The following is an 18,427-nucleotide window of genomic DNA, read 5'->3' as shown; positions in this document are numbered from 1 at the left end:
TCTTTAAATAGCTGCAACTCGTAAAAATAAACCGGCTTCTGCAGAGATGTGACCTGAATAAGGAAGGTTAGCGTAAGGCCGCCACCCCGCGGCCGCCCGAGGAACTGCAGGCGGCTTGGGCGGGGCAGGAGAACTCGACAGGTGGCGCGCTCGACGTCTCCACTGCGTTTCCCAAACCCAGCCGAGCCGGAGGCAGGACTGCCTGTGCTTGTGAGCCGCTTCACCCACCCCACACCGCCGCGAGCGAGCCGGCACAATGGAACAGCAAGGCTACACGAGGATCATCAAACTCCAGATCCTGATCCACAGCTGTCTGATTCTGGTAAGCAACTTCGTAGCGCCGGCTGGAAACTTTGCTGAAGTTTGAAGCGTGCGCTCCTGACACGTTTTAGATCTGTTATTATCGTTACTGCTGTATTAAAACTCGGAGACAGCGGATCTTGTGCGCTCTCCCGTTTGGTTGTATCAGATGTGTGACGCGAGGCGTTTCTTTTCTAAACAAGCCGTCGTGTTAAGTTATAACCGGTGCTTTCTTGCAGCCGGGGTTTCTAGAGCAAGCGTGCAGTTGGGCGGGTGGGGGTTAGTTATTAAAACATCAAACTGTTTCTCCCGTGATGACCAAGCCCCCACTTCTCCCGCGAAAGCGAACCTCTCGCAGAGCAGCTGGGGAGAGCAGGTCAGGAGAGACCGGTGAGCAGGCGGCTCTACACACAAGCACAGAGGAAAGGAATTCAGTTCGTGAAGAAACGTCAGGCTGCATTCGAATGCTTCCATGTTGGATCAGGAAGCTAGTGCTGTATCTCACAGGAGTGTCTTAGTCAGTTTACGTGTGTGTGTACAAAATGGAACAAGTACTAATAATAATAAAAAAAACTATTTTATATAGCGCCTTTAAAGGTGACTTCTCAAAGTGCCTGACAGAATGACAACAACAATAAAAAAACGCAGAAGATGTGTACGATGAGAACTCACAGTGAGAGGAGACAGCAGGTGGGGGTTCTGAATACAGCAGGAGCAGAGGGGTGACGAACAGAACCAGTGAAGTAAAGGCTCTTCTACAGAAGAAGGTTTGAGTCTGGATCTGAAGGAGTTGAGAGAAGGAGACCCTCTGATATCCTTGGGGAGAGAGTTCCAGAGTTTTGGGGCGCAGCAGGAGAAGCCCTGTCACCCCTAGAGTGTAGACGGGCTTGGGGGACAGACAGGAGACCAGAGTCAGAGGAGCGAAGGCTGATAGGTGGGGAGTGGGGCGATAAGAGTTCAGACAGGTAAAGGTTTATTCCCCGCTGAAAAGAGAAGCAAAGAAACACAACGTTTCAGGTGTCACACCTGAAGAAGGCTCCACGGCTGAAACACTGTTTCTTGTCAGCAGGGAACAAACCTTTACCTGTTCCTTTGCAGCCCGCGCCTGCTGACGCGGCCCCCTACTCGAACTAGATCCGAAATGGCAGTTTTGTGCTCAATAACGGCGAACAGGAAGGGGGGGTTTTACAGGGGAGGTTTCGGGAAGGTGGTGTAAATGTCACCGAAGGCGAGACTCAGGAGGTGACTCTGCCCCTCTGGGCCGTGTCTGCAGTTACTGGGGCTGGCGGTGCTGGTGCTGGTCGTGTGGACCGGCAGGGATGGGAGATTCGTCGCCTTGCAGGACAGCGGCCCAGCAGGCAGCAGATACAGCGCGTTCCCCCACGCGGGTAAGTGGAGCCGCTGTCGTTGAGTGTGAAGCCAGTGCATGCAGGGACAGCACGTCTCTCGCACGTCTCCACAGTGCGAGCCACACAGACTCACTCATCTTCTAGGCCGTGTCCCAGCTGTCCACCTGAGCTCTTCCTCCAGGTCCGCGCTTCTGTGACTGCATGCACAAGCGTGCACTTGAAGAGCACGAGGATTCGAAGAGCAGCGATTTCAACAGGGTCACGGGACCCCCTTGTGAAACGGCACTGGTTCCACAGCTCACAATGCTGTCCGTTGTCGCTGCCTCAGGTCATTTTGAGAAGAATTCGTCATTCTCCCCTCCCAGTTGAGGAAATTGAATGTCATCTCGCCTGCCCCTGCGCAAAAGTAGTGACACATCGTGTTCGTTCGTATTGAGCTGCTCGACTTTGTACTACTTGATACATTTCATCACGTCTGTCCCAGCACAAAAATGACATTAAGAGGAGCACAGCACATTCATTCAAAGTGAACTAAATACGGTAAACTTGGCAAAACCTCACAACGTTATACTGTTAAATACGTGTGCTATTCAATATTCCGTGTACAAAACACACTGCAGGTAAACGGAGGTTCATCAGTCGAAAGGAGGTGACAAAATAAAAGCTTTATGTGAAAACTTCATACCTAGAATACATGCAGTATGAATCTAATGTAACCTGAGGACATTTTGCTTTTACATGAAATATTATAGGCAACTTCCCTCCGCTGTAAACGTGCCTTAACCCCAGACCCGGGATTATAGGGTCCTGCTGGCGGGGCGTCCACTGCCGCCCCCATGTGGCGATCGGCGTTACTGCAGGAGGCGCCGTGCCAGCTCTGTCAACTCTGCGCTCACACCCAGGGATTATAACTCCCTCAGCCCGCTTCTGAGAGGGCGCTAATTCGAGCTGCGCAAAGACAAAAGGGCTGTGAGAAACTCCAGAGATGGAGGCGGCAGCGGGTTGATCTTCCCGAATTGCCCCTCTTCTGGCACACGCCGACACCCCCCCCCCTGTAGGAGCGGCCGCTGACGGCGCAGCAGAGCGAGAGGGCCGGCCGGCCCTGATAAGCCCGCACCGCTGTCAGCTGTCAGCCTGCGGTGTCCTGGCAGAGGCGGTGCTGAGCGTCGCCCCCGCAGATAGCGGCCACACAGGAACCCACAGCCCCCTGATGGGGGACTCCGGCCGGTGACAGACACACGGGCGGAGGAGAAGGCGCTATTTTAGGCTCGCCGCTGCTGCCCTGACCTCCGAGATAACACCGGGAGCGGTTAGGAGGATGACAGAGAAACGGCTCGGATACCAACTGAACATTTCACTCAGGGTTCCCTCCAGGAAACGTCCCGACAGCCCCGGGCTGAGGAAACATCCGTTTCTGTGTTACTTCATAGCAAGGCACGCTCGAGATGCACACATCGACGGGGTCTGGGTGTTTGCTGCCAGACTGTGGGTCAAGAAGGGTGTTGGTCCCAGACCACGAACAGGAGAACCGTCTGTCGAGACTGGGAAACTGCTGATGCAGCACCTGTCCAGAAACACCTGTCCAGTGTTAATTAATGATGCACGTACGTGCACATGGGATAAGGTGTGTGTGTAATCTGGGGTGCACGGTGTGCACAAGTGCAATGAAACGCTTATTAGAAAAACGTGATCCAGCGAACTGGATACAGAAAGCCCACAGTACAAAGCAGACAAAGACACACAGACGAGGAGCCTTCTCTGGGGCCATGTTGATGACTTATTGGTCGCCCACTTACGAAAAGACCTCACTGCTGTGGGGTAATTCAGAGAAAGGCAACCGGATACATCCCGGGGCTACGAGAATGTCCTGAACTAACAGGTAGAAGGAACAGAGACTCTGTGGTCTCTGAGCAGGCTGTAGTGTACGTTGCCGCCCCCGTGTGGTGGTACCTTGAATTGCACTGCCCTTTACTGTAACCCCGCTGCATCGCCGTCTCTCACTCCGCAGTGCTGTGTGTGGGATCGCCTCTGGGGGCTCTGCTCTTGGCAGTGGCGGCGCTGTGCTCCCTGGGAGTGTACAGGGAATCGGAGGGGCTGCTGGGAATGGTGAGTACCCTGGTGTGACACGTTTCGGCTTACGATCACGAAGGGCAACGAGCGCGTTCTCCGTTCTGCAGTTCTCCGACTCGCCACCAGATGGAGGTGTTGGATAGTTTCAGTCCATTTTTTCCCCCAATGAGGTTTTTTTGTTTTGTTTGCACTGTGGCCATGTTTCAAAATGTTTGACTTTAACGACGTTTTCAGTGGTTCACGAGATAAACAGGGGTTTTACAGAGACGAGGAAGACGAGACAGAAGGAGGCAGGGGGGATCCTCTCTTTCACAACACTGGGGAGTGCAGGGCCGTGGTGTGTGGCGATGGACGGGACATATCAATCATTTATAGAGTGGAAGGCGCTGTGTTCAGCCACTCACTCCTTGACGAATGCCCTCACCCCCCTCCCTTCCTCCCTTCCTCCTCATCTCCAGGATACATCACTCCCTGCCAGCCAGCCCTCTCAGGATGAGTCATGGTCTGTCTCCAGGGAAGTGAGCAGGAGCTCCTCAGCTCCATCCTGCCTCCACTCTCTGCACTGTGCAGGCCTGGCTGGGAGGCTCCTACTCCACAGACTCCACTGCTGGTTTTCCCATCTTCCAGCCCCTGCACCAGCCAGTGCTAATGAGGCTGAAGCCCCAGATATTTCACCTGCTTGTCAACACAAGGTTGCTGTGCTCAGACTGTTGCTGTGCAATCTCTGTCCCTCTGTCGCCTCTAGACTGGCCGCAACGACAGGAGCTGTAACCATAGGGATGTGCTGTCTATGGGAGACAAGTGTAAAAGGTGCAATTCGTATATAAACCTCCCGCAGTCCCGTCTGGGGCAGGTGCTTGTCAAGCTAGCAGGAGCCGATAAGGGGGGACCCTCATTCCTACCGGGGGACCCCCGGTGTCACTTCAAGAGAGGGAGGTGGTTTCACAGGGAGGCTGAGCTGTCAGGACAGAGAGTGGAGGAAGGAGCTGATGTTTCTAACAGCTGTGGAAGTGTGTGTGTGTGTGTTCAAGTTCACGTTTATTGTCATTACACTCATATACATGGTATATGGTATAACGAAATGCTATTTAGCTAGCTCTCGGACATAAGTAGTACAAAGAGAAAAAACAATAACAACAACACAATTGTGTAGCAAAAGAAAGACAGAGAAAACAGGCAGTGTGCAAAAAACAACAACAGGCGATGTGCAAAAAAACAACAACAGGCAATGTGCAAAAAACAACAACAGGCAATGGGCAAAAAACAACAACAGGCAATGTGCAAAACAACAAAAAGGTAATAAGTTATGTGCAAACATATGCATCAACAGAATGAAATAAAGGGATCGAAATGATGGGGAGTGAGCTTGTGACATGTGAGGTAGAGGTAAATTTTCAATGTGTGTTTGGGTTTTTGGTAAGAAAGAAAGGAAGAAGGCACTGTGAGGCTCAGATCATAGGTGAGAGTGAGAGTGAGAGTGAGAGAGGCTGGGAATTTCACAGTGTGTGTGTGGAGACCCAGCCCCGCGGGGTAAGCGCTGACACGCCTCTCTCCTGTCCGCGCTCAGGGGGTGGTGTGTCTCGGGGTGCTGGTCTGCGGCTCGGCGCAGGGGGCGGCGTGGAGACAGGCGCGGGGTATGGAGGTGAGTGCTCCGTGTTCTTCTCCCTCTCTCTCCCTCTCTCTGTCCGCTCACGAAGTCGTGTGGAAACCTCTCACTGTGCCCCGGGCCGTGCTGGGATCTGTTAGACCTCATCGCCCCCAAGCGCTGGAAGTAAGGCACCAGCAGGGGGCGCCACTGGGACTTTCACCGGCTTTGGGGATCAGCGTGTGACCCCCTCCCTCCTCCTCTCGCCCGGCGGACACGCAGAGCCCTGCTGCGTCTCCGCGTGAGAGCGAGGTAGTTGTGCTTCGCCTCCTGTGGCTCTCAGTCAGACGACGGCGGCTCTTTCTCCTCGTCGTCCCCTCGCCCGCGGCGGGCAGGAAACCAGCGCGCTCCTCTCTGAGTGTTTCAGAGGAGGAGGTCGTAAGGAGCTGGGCTGCAGCTCGATTGCTGAGGAGCCTTGCGAGACAGCTCTCCTAATTGATGGGCCTCTGTGGAGCACAGCTAATGCAGCAAGTGCCTTTTCCCCTCTAAATCATTCCCTCCTCCCTCCTCCCTCCCCCCTCCTGCCTTTCCCCTTTTCCGGGCCTCTGTGAAGGTCGGGCCCTGTTCTGTTTGCACATTCTGAGCAGCACCGGGCCGCAGACCGGCCTTCTGAGCAGCACCGGGCCGCAGACTCATGTTGTGAGCAGCACCGGGCCACAGACCGGCCTTCTGAGCAGCACCGAACCACAGACCCGTGTCCTGAGCAGCACCGGCCCACAGACCCGTGTTCGGAGCAGCACCGGCCCACAGACTGGCCCTCTGAGCAGCACCAGGCCACAGACCCATGTTCTGAGCAGCGCCGGGCCACAGACTGGCCTTCTGAGCAGCACCGGGCCACAGACCCATGTTCTGAGCAGCGCCGGGCCACAGACTGGCCTTCTGAGCAGCACCGGGCCACAGACCCGTTGTTTGGAGCAGCACCGGGCCACAGACTGGCCTTCTGAGCAGCACCGGGCCGCAGACCCGTGTTCCGAGCTGCACCGGCCCACAGACCCGTGTTCCGAGCAGCACCGGCCCACAGACCCGTGTTCGGAGCAGCACCGGGCCACAGACCCGTGTTCCGAGCAGCACCGGCCCACAGACCCGTGTTCGGAGCAGCACCGGCCTGCAGACCCCTATTCTGAGCAGCACCGGGCCCGCAGACCCATATTCGGAGCAGCACCAGGCTGCAGACCCATGTTCGGAGCAGCACTGGGCTGTCAACGCCCAGCAGGATCACTCCCAGGAAGCCCTGGCTGCTTCGCGCCGTCAAAGCGTGAGACAGCTCTGGCCCAAACCAGCTGTTGTCCCAGCAGATGCAGGCAGGACTGAACTCCAGGACACCCTGGTGGGCCGTTCTATTCCTGCCTCCTGCACACCTACTTCAAACCTCCGAATCGTTTGTTTTGTTCATAAAAAGGACCGCAAAGAAAATCTGCGAAATCCCGTCCTATGGACAATCCTTTGGGTCCATCTCCCTCGGTCGACTCCTGAACCGCTGTCTGGAGTCTGGGCCTGTCCTGCAGGGCTGTGGAAAACAGACTCGTCTCCACCAGCGCGTTCAGGGCTTCAGTCTTTGCTGTGTCTTTGGCTACTCTTTTGGTTTTCACCTGCTCATGAATTAACAGTGTTTCAGAGGAGCCACACTTTGCCACGGAGGGCCTGCTCATTATTAAGGTGACTGGAATCGAGGCCACTCAGCCCCTGCAGCCTGCCTGGTAGTAAGCAGGTAATTAATCCCAAGACCTCACCCAGCTGTCTCTTGGAAGAAGCCAGGTTATTGGCCTCCACAACAAGGCTGGGCAGCTTGTCCCAGACTCCCAGAGCTCCTGGTGTTCGGAACTGCTTCCTGTTCTCGGTTTTAAATGCACTTTCTCGTTGTTTGCACGTTCACAAGCGCACGTGCTCGTGGCCTGACCACTCTTACTGCCTGCGGTCGCCCTGCTCTGCTCTGCTCTCTGAAGATGTGGAAACGGGTCTCGCTCTTGCCCTGCCGTGCTGTCCCGCTTTCTGGGGCGCACCCCCAGTGACCCCCCGTAAGGGCGTGGACAGATTGGCCCTGCGGCAGGGACCCCCTGTCGGCCCCCTGTGATCCGGCTCTGATCTCTCTCCATCTCTCCGCGCTGCAGGTGGAGTCGGCTGCCAAGGACATCTATGACCGGCTGTGTCATGACTTCGCTGTGAACCAGACCGCCCAGGTCAAGGAACACCTGGCTGCCATCCACTCTGCGGTGATCAGATAGCTGTCTCCCTCTCTCCCTGTCGGTCTGTCTCCCTCTCTCCCTGCCTGTCTCCCTGCCCGTCTGTCTCCCTCTCTCCCTGTCTGTCTCCCTCTCTCCCTGCCTGTCTCCCTGCCTGTCTGTCTCCCTCTCTCCCTGCCTGTCTCCCTGCCCGTCTGTCTCCCTCTCTCCCTGCCTGTCTCCCTGCCCGTCTGTCTCCCTCTCTCCCTGTCTGTCTCCCTGCCCGTCTGTCTCCCTCTCTCCCTGTCTGTCTCCCTGCCCGTCTGTTTCCCTCTCTCCCTGTCTGTCTCCCTGCCTGTCGGTCTCCCTGCCCATCTGTCTCCCTCTTTCCCTGCATGTCTCCCTGCCCGTCTGTCTCCCTGCCCATCTGTCTCCCTCTCTCCCTGCCTGTCTCCCTGCCTGTGTGTCTCCCTCTCTCCCTGTCTGTCTCCCTGCCTGTCTGTCTGCCTAGCTGGCAGCATGGTTTGTGTCTGTCTGTCTCCCTGTCTCCTCATATGTCTCCCTTTCTCCCGGTCAATCTGTCAATCTGCCTGCCTGCCTGCCTGCCTGCCTGCCTGCCTGTCTGCCTGCCTGCCTAGCTGGCCCCCTGGTGTGTGTCTGTGTGCTGTCCTCTCTCTCTCCTCATGTCCGTGTGGTTTGTGTCTTCAGTCTCTGCAGGCAGCTCACCAGCTAGGGACGGTTCCCAGCAGAGTGCCTTTCTCTCTCCTGCACACTTTCCCCTCATTTTACCATAGACTCCCATCCAAAATCAAGAGTGTAAAAAAGGACAGATTATTGCAGCCCTTAAAAGTTTTTTTAAGTGCTTCTGGGACAAAGATCCCAGAGTCATCTGAGACCGCCCTATGTGCATGAGGGCGATCCTGAGCTGTCCTGGTTTTACAGTTTTCCTGCTGTGGCAGAGATCTTCCCACCCTGCACGGCCAGAGACTGGAGGAGGTCACGTGCTCAGCTGACATGCGAGCGCACAAAGAGGTATGGACATACTGTACTGCGCTACAGTGCATACATGCTGTACAGCACCTACATACCGTACATACATGCATATATAGAGTACATATATACAGCTCATACATGCATACATTCAGCACATTCATATACAGTATACAGCACAAACACTACATGTATACGTACATATGTACAGCACAAACATGCATACATACAGCACAAACATGCATACAGCACATAGATGCATACATACAGCACAAACATGCATACATACAGCCATACATACATGCATACATACAGCACATACATGTATATGTACAACACATACACTATGTAAAGGACATAGATGCATACATACAGCACAAACATGCATATGTACAGCCATACATACATGCATACATACAGCACATACATGTATATGTACAGCACATACACTGTGTACAGCACATAGATGCATACATACAACATAAACATACATTCAGACATAAGGAAAAAGAGGATGAATATCAGTTGCCAAAAGAAGGTGCTGTGATTGGAGACGAATGGGACTGCCGATCCGGGAAGAGAAAAACCTTCCTTATTCAGACGTGGGGAATCACCTTTCCCATATCTGTTCGCTTCCAAAGCACAGAGCGGGGGACCCAGCCCTGACACAGTCCCAGCTGGGAGTCAGGATAGCAGAGACTCCCGGGCTAAGGCTGGCTCGGCATGAGATCGCCCACAAGTCCTCCTGTCTGGGACGATCCTCCCACACCAGACTGAGCGTTCCTGCATTCTCTCGAGAGCGCCGAAGCTTACAGGCTCCCGATACCACAAATCACCCACTGGGCATTTTATTACCACTCCCTGGCCTCCACTTGGCACATCTCAATTAGCCTGGTAATCAATGAGCCATCCCAAAATAGAGAGTATAAATAGTAACCAGAAATTCCCCATTTAAACAGAGGGCAGTGCTTAAACAGTGTCCATTGATTTTGGGGGGAATAGATAGGAGTCCCCCTCGCTTTCCTCTCTCACCCATGCCCTGGTCCCTGTGTGACCCTCGAATCCTTCCTGCCCCACCCAGTTCTTTGCTCCTTCCCGGCCTCTTCATCTCCGGTCTCCTCTTGCACGCTCTCTGAGGACCGATCCCACTCCTCTCTGATACCGCAGAAGAGCTGCTGTCAGCTGGAAGCACTTCTCCGAGATGGATACCTATTGGCTCGTAAATGGATCTGCCCCCCCCCAGGGGGGGGTGGGGGGTGGGGGAGCATGAGAGTGTTGATTGCTCTTCCAGTCACCACTGCCCACTGGGACCACCTCCTGGTTGTAATGAAAGAGATAACAGGCCAGGAGAGGAAAAGGGGGACACCGTTGGGCGGTCAGTGTTTCCACAGTGCTTTAGGTAACCTGTCAGGGCTTCCTGATTCCTGCCTACCAGAGGGAGACATTAGGCCATCATGTCATGTCATTTGCCAAACCACTTTATACCACACAGTGTCGGGGGAAGCCAGATCCTACCTGGCAAGCAACAGCGCAAGGCAGGGTACACCCTGGAAGGGACGCCAGTCCATCGCAGGGCAAGTGCAAGCCATACATGGGGACAGTTTGGAGGCCGTGGTAAAGGCCGAGGGGGGAAAATTTGGCCTGGACACCGGGATAACTCCCTACTATTATCGGGAAACGCCAGGGGATCTTTAAGGACCACTGAGAGTCAGGACCTCGGTTTAACGTCTCATCCAAAAGATGGCACCCACTACCGTACAGTGTCCCCGCCACCATAGCAGGGCATTAGGATCCACACAGACCGCAGAGTGGGTGCCCCCTGCTGGTCCGTTAGTCCATCAGTTCTGATTAATTAAGCTCCAAGTAGCCGAACGTGCTAAAAACCTTCCTCTCGGCTGACATCTCTCTTATCTTCTGGTCCACCAGGTGCTCCAGGTCTCTTTCGTGTGTCAGTGGCTAATGCCTTGAGGGGACAGGACAGGTCCAGCTGAGTAGGATCTCCTCCACAGGGCCTCGAACCTGAGGGATAAAAGCAGGGATCCCCAGTCCTGGTGCTGAAGGGCTGCAGGATGTCTAGGTCTCCAGGTCTCCTCTACCAGGCAGCAGCTGAAGAGCTGGTCCAGTTCATTAGCTGATCCAGGTCGTTCTGAGCCGAGCTGGCCTGAACCCCTGGGGACACAGCAGTCCCCCCAGGACCCGGACTGGGCACCCCTGATTCCGCCTGTCAGTCAACTTGTGTCTGCTGAGGTCCAAGCACCAGGAGCCGTTGAAGGACAGTAGAGTCCTGATTATCTGATCTAAACGGAACCGATAGTATGTCAGATAATGTGGAAACTGAATAGACACAGATGAATAGAAGTGCAGTATAAGTAGGAAATCTGGTTTATTAATCTACTGTAGATCAGAGCTTTCTCTTGAAGGATCGGACCTGTGATGGGCACACCCTTATCCCCTTGCTGCGTGTAGCACAAGAACAGAGCTTCACTGACCTTTCCCTTTAATTTCTTCAGCGTTTTTCCCTGTCCCTCAGTTCTTCAGCTGAGCGCCACTTTTCTGTCTCGTTTCTCGTTTTGTCGCATTTCTCAAATAAAATTATATATACGAGCGCAAACGAGCGAGCGAGGCTACATCAATGGCAGTATTTGACGCACTGAGAATGGGACTGGGCAAAACATCATGCGTGTGCACGCGTACGGTACATAGCACGTATGTATACACAGTAGCGTGTTGATTGCTGTGGCAGATAATTTGAGACTGGACCACACGTTCTTCTGAGTCTCTAACAAAAGGCACTGCGCTGCCTTGTCCTCTCACCCCATCCAGGACTGCTTGCTGGCGATCGGACACTTCCTGCACAAACACCTGGATATCTGCTGGACGCTGATCCTGGCCACGGCCACAATCGCAGTGAGTGCCCCCCTCTCACTCTAGGCTCCCACTGCACGCCCCAGTTGCCCGATGCAGGTCTTTCAGGGTGCTGTTCCTTGCAAAGTGTCATCACTGCTCATGCCAGCAAGCAGTAGGTGGTAGTTCACCCATCTGGCTGCACAAACGAAACCCAGCACCAGCTCCTGGCCTGCAGACAAAGATAGGAAGCAGACAGCTGTGCAGTGGGGGTGCTGTGTCTGTGTCTCTCTTGACCTTTGTGTTTGTAAGCCTGCCTTCCTAGATGGAAATCAGTGAAGCTGCCTCTTCATTCATTCTGCACTGTTATACAACTGAGGAAGAGGGCTGCAGATTGAGTAAATACAAAGCAGATGAGAACGGAAAACGACTCTGCTGAAGGAAAGTGGCGAGCCCTGAGAAACGCGACCCCGGGCAATGGAATGTTTCGGAATGAGCGCGGGAGGAAGGGGTTTCCTCTGGGAGTGACAGCGGGGACGCCCTGCCCACGTGACGCCGGAGCAACCTTCTCCTCCGCTCCGCCAGGCCCTCGCGCTTCTGCTGTCGGATTTCCTCGTACGCTGGGCGTTCGGGCTCGTCTGTCTTCCACTGCTCCCCCGCTCCCCCTGAGGACCCACCCATAGAGCAGTGTGGGCACCTGCCGCGGGTCTGGCGTGGCGCTCACCGATAACTCAGCGAGGGCAGCCACTGCCCTGGTGGCCACCAGCCCCACCACGCCTGCCGCCTCTTGGGCAGTCTGTCACGGGAGCCGGTCCTGACTCCCGGGAGATGCGTAGTAAAGACCCCTATGCGGAAGGGGCTGGAGAAGAGGGAGGACACGGCGCAGGTCAGGACGCGAAGACAGACGGGGGGGCGGTGACGGCACTGGTCCAGTACTCGGGGGAGGGGGGCGTAGCGAGCGAGTCCAGGAGGAAGTCCAACAAGGGGAATCGGGGCTCAGTTTGGGGGATCCATCCAGACAAACACGGGGAACAGGGATCCAGGAACTGAGAAGGTTAAAAACCGTAACGGAGCCAGGCATTCCGAGCCCCGGACTCAGGACACCTGGGGAAGAGGCCTTCTTCTAAGCCAGTGGACAGGCGGGCCTTCAGACGTCCGTCTTCCAATACTGAGCCCAGAACAGCAGAGAATAGCACAGTAGAAAAGGTAACGAGACACAGGTGTGGGAACTTAAACTAACCAGAATACAAAAGGGTAGGAGCGCCCTCTAGAGGAGGGAAGATGATCGTGACGCAGTCATGTGCCACTGGATGAGGCATCTCAGCCACACATGGCTGCAGAGCCCAGACGAGGAGCCGTGAAGCCAGGACCCTCCTGGCAGGGTGGCCAGTATCCTGGGAGGCTGGCCGACAGGGGCAGTGGGCCCATGTTGACTGTTAAAGGGGAACCGCAGTCCCAATTTCTCAGACCGATGTTTCAGTCTCAGTAACATAATCAATTCATTGACTTTTTTAGAAAAGAAAATGGCAAATTTCAAATGAAGCATAAAATCGGGAACTTTGTGAAAGCACTGTAAGTCGCCACGTCGTCCAAACTCCCTCGCATCCGAGTTCATGATGTAAGGCGGCCCTTCCTGCTCACTAGTCCCTGTCATGCCTGATGTACTGTGCTGTACGAGCGAAGGAGTGCAGGTTGTGCAGCAGACATTTCACTGCAGAGATGTTCCAGCGTGATCTGCATGCAGAGTTAACAAGCAGTATTTGTCAGCAAAACCATCTCGAAATTGAGAGCAATATTTCTATGGGATTAAAAGAGATGGGCTCACAAGCCTGCTTGTTTACAGTGCAATAGGGCTGCTTCACCTCACCAGAAGTTTTGTTGCCTCGTTCTGAATGGCACTGCGCATACCTGGAAGCTTGGTTTATTTTGTGATGTAAATGGAAGGTTGTAGACGTGTTAATTGTGGTTTGAAATGCGCTCACCCATACTGTTTCTTTCTATCCCCAAAATACAAAGATAGCGTGGGAGTTCCTCTTTAGAGTGACTAAGCTACAGATGCCTGATGTTGTTACTGCCTCAAATTCTTTCAGCACTTTTTCCTTTCCTTTCCAGCTCAGCGGCCTATTCCTGACCTCCTCCCTCTATTTCTCCGTGAGACTGGCCGAATCTTGGAACAGGAAGGGAAAATATACGCTGGCAGGGTGTACGGACAGCATGTGAATCACTGTGTGCACACACCACACCCACATGCCACACACGCATGAAGAGACAGCCGCACACACACACGTCACATGCACACAGGTGCACACAGGTGCACACTCGCACGCGCACAGACGCACAAATGCCACGTGCACACAAATGCACACTTGCACGCCCACACACGCACACCCCCGAGGACACGCACGCGCACTTGCACGCACACATGCCGCACGCACGCACGCCACACGCACACAAAGACGCACGCGCTCCACACACGCATGAAGATGTGTGCGCGCGCACAAACACACGCACCACACCACATGCACAGAGACGCACGCCCACACACCACACAGGCATGTACCCCTACTCCCGCAGAGCTGCCTCTGACCTGCAGCCCTTCCTGAGAACTGGAGAGAAAGTCCTGCCTCTGTCCCAGCTCTCCCCACTGGGGTGTCACTGTGAACGGTGAACACTGGGACACAATGTTAGGACCCAGAATAAGGGGAGCCCTGGTTTAGTTGTCAAATATACAGTATAACTAGTCCATCATGGGCAAATGAATCGACGGTATGTCAGATCAAAGCTTACTGGACCACTTGACACCTCTTGTATGGCTCTAAGGCAACAAAGATTTCACAGCCCACTTTGTGCTACTAGTTGGGTTTTGCGAAATCTAGCATGAAGTTGAGGTTACGATGAAGAATTCAGATAATCAAAGGTGTGTTTCACATGTTTAACAATTGATTCACGGTGCCTGGCCGTGACTGCGATCGAAGCACCTTTCTGGGTAACGGTTAGCGCTGTTTCGCTGACTTTGAAGACAGGAGGTTAAGTTACTTAATTCCCCACCCTTCTATAGCTCTTTTCTGGCCCCTCCACTCAGAGCTCTTTACAGGTCATGGGGATCCCCTCCACCCCCACCAGTGTGCAGCCCCACCTGGATGATGCTCCAGTCCTCTCACACACACCAGCTCTCAGTGGGGAGGAGAGCAGAGTGATGAAGCCAGTTCAGAGAGGGGGGTTATTAGGAGGCCATGACTGGTAAAGGCCAGGGGGAAATTTGGCCAGGACACAGGGGTTACACCCCTACTCTTCTCGAGAAACGCCCTGGGATTGTTAATGACCACAGAGAGTCAGGACCTCAGTTTTACATCTTATCTGAAGGATAGTGTAGTAGTAATAGTAATAGTGTAGTGTCCCCGTCACCATACTAGGGCATCAGGACCCACACAGACCGCAGGGTGAGCGCCCCCTACTGGCCTCACTAACACCTCTTCCAGCAGCAGCCTTAGCTTTCCCAGGAGTCTCCCATCCAGGTACTGACCAGGCTCACACCTGCTGAGCTCCAGGGGGGGCTCCCAGGAGGGACCTGCAGGGCGATTACACTTTCAGCCATCAATCGAGTTCCACTTGTTTGCCCAAACGGAGCAGGGAGTCTGGGACAAGCTCCCCAGCCAGGTGCTTAAAGCCGATCCCCCGGACGTACTCAAGAAACGACAGGACGATATTGCCGGATGACTTAACTAGTGCAGGACGGATGGACAGAATCGCCTCTTCGTGTCGTAAGCGATCTTCTGTTCTCGTGCAAGGGCAAAGAGGTTTTTGTCTAGATTCACTGGTAACCCAGTTCTCCAGCAGAGTTGTTTCTTTTCCAAGGCCTGAATCTCTCTCTCCTTCTCTTTCTCTTTTTCCATCTCCAGTCAGCTGACTCACTCCTCCCCTTGAAACACAGTCCCCATCCTGCGCCAGAGCTACAGGGTGGTGTCAGCTTATTGCAGCAGTAATATACCGATTCCACCAATGGCTGGCCTAATTACTCTTCTGTGTCAGCTTGGCTTGCATCAGCAAGGCAGGCCAGTGTGGACTACAACATGCTAAGTGCGTGTCCTGGCCCCACAGGCCAGCTGAGATTTGTACAAACACTGATACTCTTAGCCTCCCTCCTTCTCCAGCTCTTATAATTTGGCAGAGAGTCCGTTTTGTGTTTAGTCTCATGCATGATAATGATGTCTAAGGAATCACTGGACTGTTGCAGCCATTTCTATATCACGCAGGGAAAGATGCAGAGACGTTCCACCAGGTGCACTGGAAAAATTCAGACGGGAGCAATTACATTAGAGCAGTTACAAACGAGGGGAAGCCATTTGGCTAATGATATCTAGTCTGGTCAGCGGTTGGCGGTTAATTGATTTGAAAATCTCATCCAGCGGTTTCCTGAGAGAATCCAAGATATTGGCTTCAGTCGCGAGGCCGGGCAGCTTGTTCCAGACTCCCACCACCCTTTGTGCAAAGACGTGCCTCTTGTTCTCTGTTTTCAAGGGAAGCTGTGGCCCCAGTTTCTCAGACCGGTTATTCAATCTTGGAAAAAAAATAGATTCGTTGACGGTTTCGGAAAAAAAAAATGGACAAATTCTGACCAAAGAACAAAATCGTGAACGTTGCGAAAGTGCTGTAAGTGGCCGCGTTGTCGCCACGAGAATTGTGACATGAAGCGGCCCTTCCTGCTCACTAGTCCCCGTCATGACTGATGTACTGTGACGTACGAGCGGTTGTGCAGCAGACATTTCACCGCAGAGATGTTCCAACATGATCTGCCGGCAGAGTTCACAAGTACATAGTAGCAGCGAAACCATCTCGAAGTCAAGAGCAATATTTCTATTGGGTTAAAACAGATGGACTCACAAGCCCGCTTGTTTACAGTGTAATAATGTTGCATCACCTCACTGGACATTTTGTTGCCTCACTCTGAATTGCAGAAAATGGCGCTGCGCACACCAGGAAATTTCATGTATTTTGTGATGTCAGTTGGAGATTTAACAAGTTACTGTGTACATTTTACTTTGTAAATGAGCCCTTCTCTTAGTGTCCTTTATTCAGGCAGCGGTATCTTATTTTACTTTCTGCTGTCCACAGCTGAGCTCAATGTTCTGACCTACCGTAGGTCTTATCAGTGCATTGTAGATGATATCTCCTGATTTAAATTCTATATTTAACTACTGTATACTGTGTATTGCAGCCTAACACTCTGATTGCTTTAATAAAAACAATTCTAATGAAAGATATAGCCGACATTCCTGTGTGGGAGATTTCAACATCTTAGACACAATCAGCTTCAATACTTTAATGCGGGGCGGGGCGGTGGCTCTGTGGCTCAGGATCTACACCTGTGGCTGGGAGGTTGCCGGTTCAAATCCCGCGGCTGGCAGAGGAATCCTACTCCGTTGGGCCCCTGAGCAAGGCCCTTCACCCCAACTGCTCCAGGGGTGCTGTACAATGGCTGACCCTGCGCTCTGACCCCCAGCTTCTCTCCCTGTCTGTGTGTCTCATGGAGAGCAAGCTAGGGTGTGCAAAAAGATAAATCTTAATGCAAGAAATTGTAAAGGGTTAATAAAGTGATGTTATTATTATTATTATTATTATTATTATTATTATTACTTTACTCTGGGTCTCCACTAGAGGTTTCTACTTTTATTCCATTTATACTGTCATTTAGGAGTCTGTAAATCACCTGAATCCGATTCTGCAAACTGCAGCAGTTAAGCAGCCGATATGAAGAATGGTTGGAGACAATAATCCATCAGGCTCACCATCAGATCTAACTGGCTGGTTGTCAGGGCAACCTCCTCATTGACGCGGCCCCTCTCTACACCTCTCGAGAGCCGAGGGGCCACCTCATGTACCAGTACAGAGCTCACAAAACACAATGACCCCCCAGCAGCAGAGTCACCGTAGAATAGTTTCTGCATTGAGAAGAGGCAGAGCTCTGTGAGAGAACAGTGAAAACGGCCTGTCTTTTCTCACACTGATGCACTTTCTGCGCTGATTGTGTGGCACTTGTGTGACGGATGCGCTGAGGGTCCAGTCCCGCGCAGGGAGAGTGTTAAATCTGGTGCTCCAAGCTTGACGGTCCAGGAGAAGTATGCCCAGGGGTGGACCGGTAACTGTTTGTTTTTCCTGGGTTCTGCCCTTTTTTAAAATGAAAGGCGTGCCTATCGCAGGCCTACAGTCTTGTACGGGCTCAGGATTTCCGATCTGATATCCCGAAAACATAATCGCAGCCACGGAGCGGGGAACATGAAAATAAAGATGCGTTTGATAAACTCGCGGTCGTGGGTTGTTTGCTGCAGCTCGTCTCAGTACTGGGGGGGTCTTACCGGCGCTGCGGTCGGCAGGCGGCGCTATTGAGCCTCTGGCGCTTGAGCGAAGCGGGGTGGAGGGGGGGCTGTAACAAAGAGTTATTAATCTCTCCCGTTGGTGGGCAGTCTCTCTGCCTCTCCTCCCCCCCCCTTGCGAGAAGTGGGAGCAGAGTTAGGGTGTTGTCTTGTTCGCCTCCTCGGCTCGTCTCGCCAGCCCGCTGCCAGCGCTCTCTCGCCCAGACAGGAGTCAGGGAGCCTCTCCGATAAGCCGGACACACCGCCCCGACCCGGAGCCGCTTATCCTCGGCACAGCAGGCGCAGCTCAGCCCGCTCCACCTCCGTCTCTCTCCGAGCAGCGCAGCGCGGCAGCCATGGGAGTGGAAGGGTGCACCAAGTGTATCAAATACGTCCTGTTTTTCTTCAATTTCATCTTCTGGGTGAGTGTGTTTATGCGGGCGCTTTCCCTCGCTGCCTTGAATTCCCCCCATCCCCCTCCTCCTTGTGTTTATTTGAGCGCTTCAGCGCTTACAGACCCGGCTGCTATCGCATGGCGAGTTTGTGTTTTATCGCGCGCGGGTGGGTAGGAGTGTGGCCGCCGCGGCGTGGCTGTGCGGAGATGGGGTCGCCGGGGGCTGGAGATGATGGGGGGGTGTTGCGGGAGAGCGCGGTTGGGACACAGGCGTCGGCAGGCAGGCGTGTCGGGGGGGGGGGAGAGAGATCCTCCAGCCCCGTCCG

At 53.7% G+C, this 18,427-nt stretch overlaps 2 protein-coding genes across 3 annotated transcripts in view; both read left to right on the top strand.

Moving 5' to 3' along the window:
- The first annotated feature begins 116 nt into the window (after positions 1 to 116).
- On the top strand, positions 117 to 16,614 carry LOC148645767 (tetraspanin-32-like). Of its 2 annotated transcripts, XR_015928178.1 has the most exons (9): positions 117 to 322; positions 1,574 to 1,688; positions 3,658 to 3,755; positions 5,287 to 5,361; positions 7,473 to 7,574; positions 8,466 to 8,555; positions 11,337 to 11,420; positions 13,470 to 15,118; positions 15,257 to 16,614. XR_015928178.1 is itself a non-coding variant. In XM_088611564.1 (8 exons), exons 1-8 carry the CDS (start codon positions 257 to 259, stop codon positions 13,575 to 13,577), a joined length of 738 nt encoding a protein of 245 aa, XP_088467690.1. In that variant the 5' UTR covers positions 117 to 256; the 3' UTR covers positions 13,578 to 16,614. The 2 variants fall into 2 exon arrangements, 1 of the variants encoding a protein (XP_088467690.1); XM_088611564.1 differs by having other exon boundaries at positions 13,470 to 16,614.
- Positions 16,615 to 17,813: 1,199 nt separating this feature from the next.
- The window catches only part of LOC148645766 (CD81 protein-like), a 34,425-nt gene continuing 33,811 nt past the window's right edge, over positions 17,814 to 18,427 (top strand). The window contains exon 1 of the mRNA XM_088611565.1: positions 17,814 to 18,129. Within this exon, the coding sequence (XP_088467691.1) occupies positions 18,064 to 18,129 (66 nt within the window). The 5' untranslated portion in view covers positions 17,814 to 18,063. The remainder of the gene's footprint in view (positions 18,130 to 18,427) is intronic.

This window comes from Lepisosteus platostomus, chromosome 18 (assembly GCF_059453375.1).
Source record: "Lepisosteus platostomus isolate fLepPlt1 chromosome 18, fLepPlt1.hap1, whole genome shotgun sequence".
NCBI lineage: Eukaryota > Metazoa > Chordata > Actinopteri > Semionotiformes > Lepisosteidae > Lepisosteus > Lepisosteus platostomus.
This window is presented reverse-complemented; position numbering and strand designations above follow the sequence as displayed.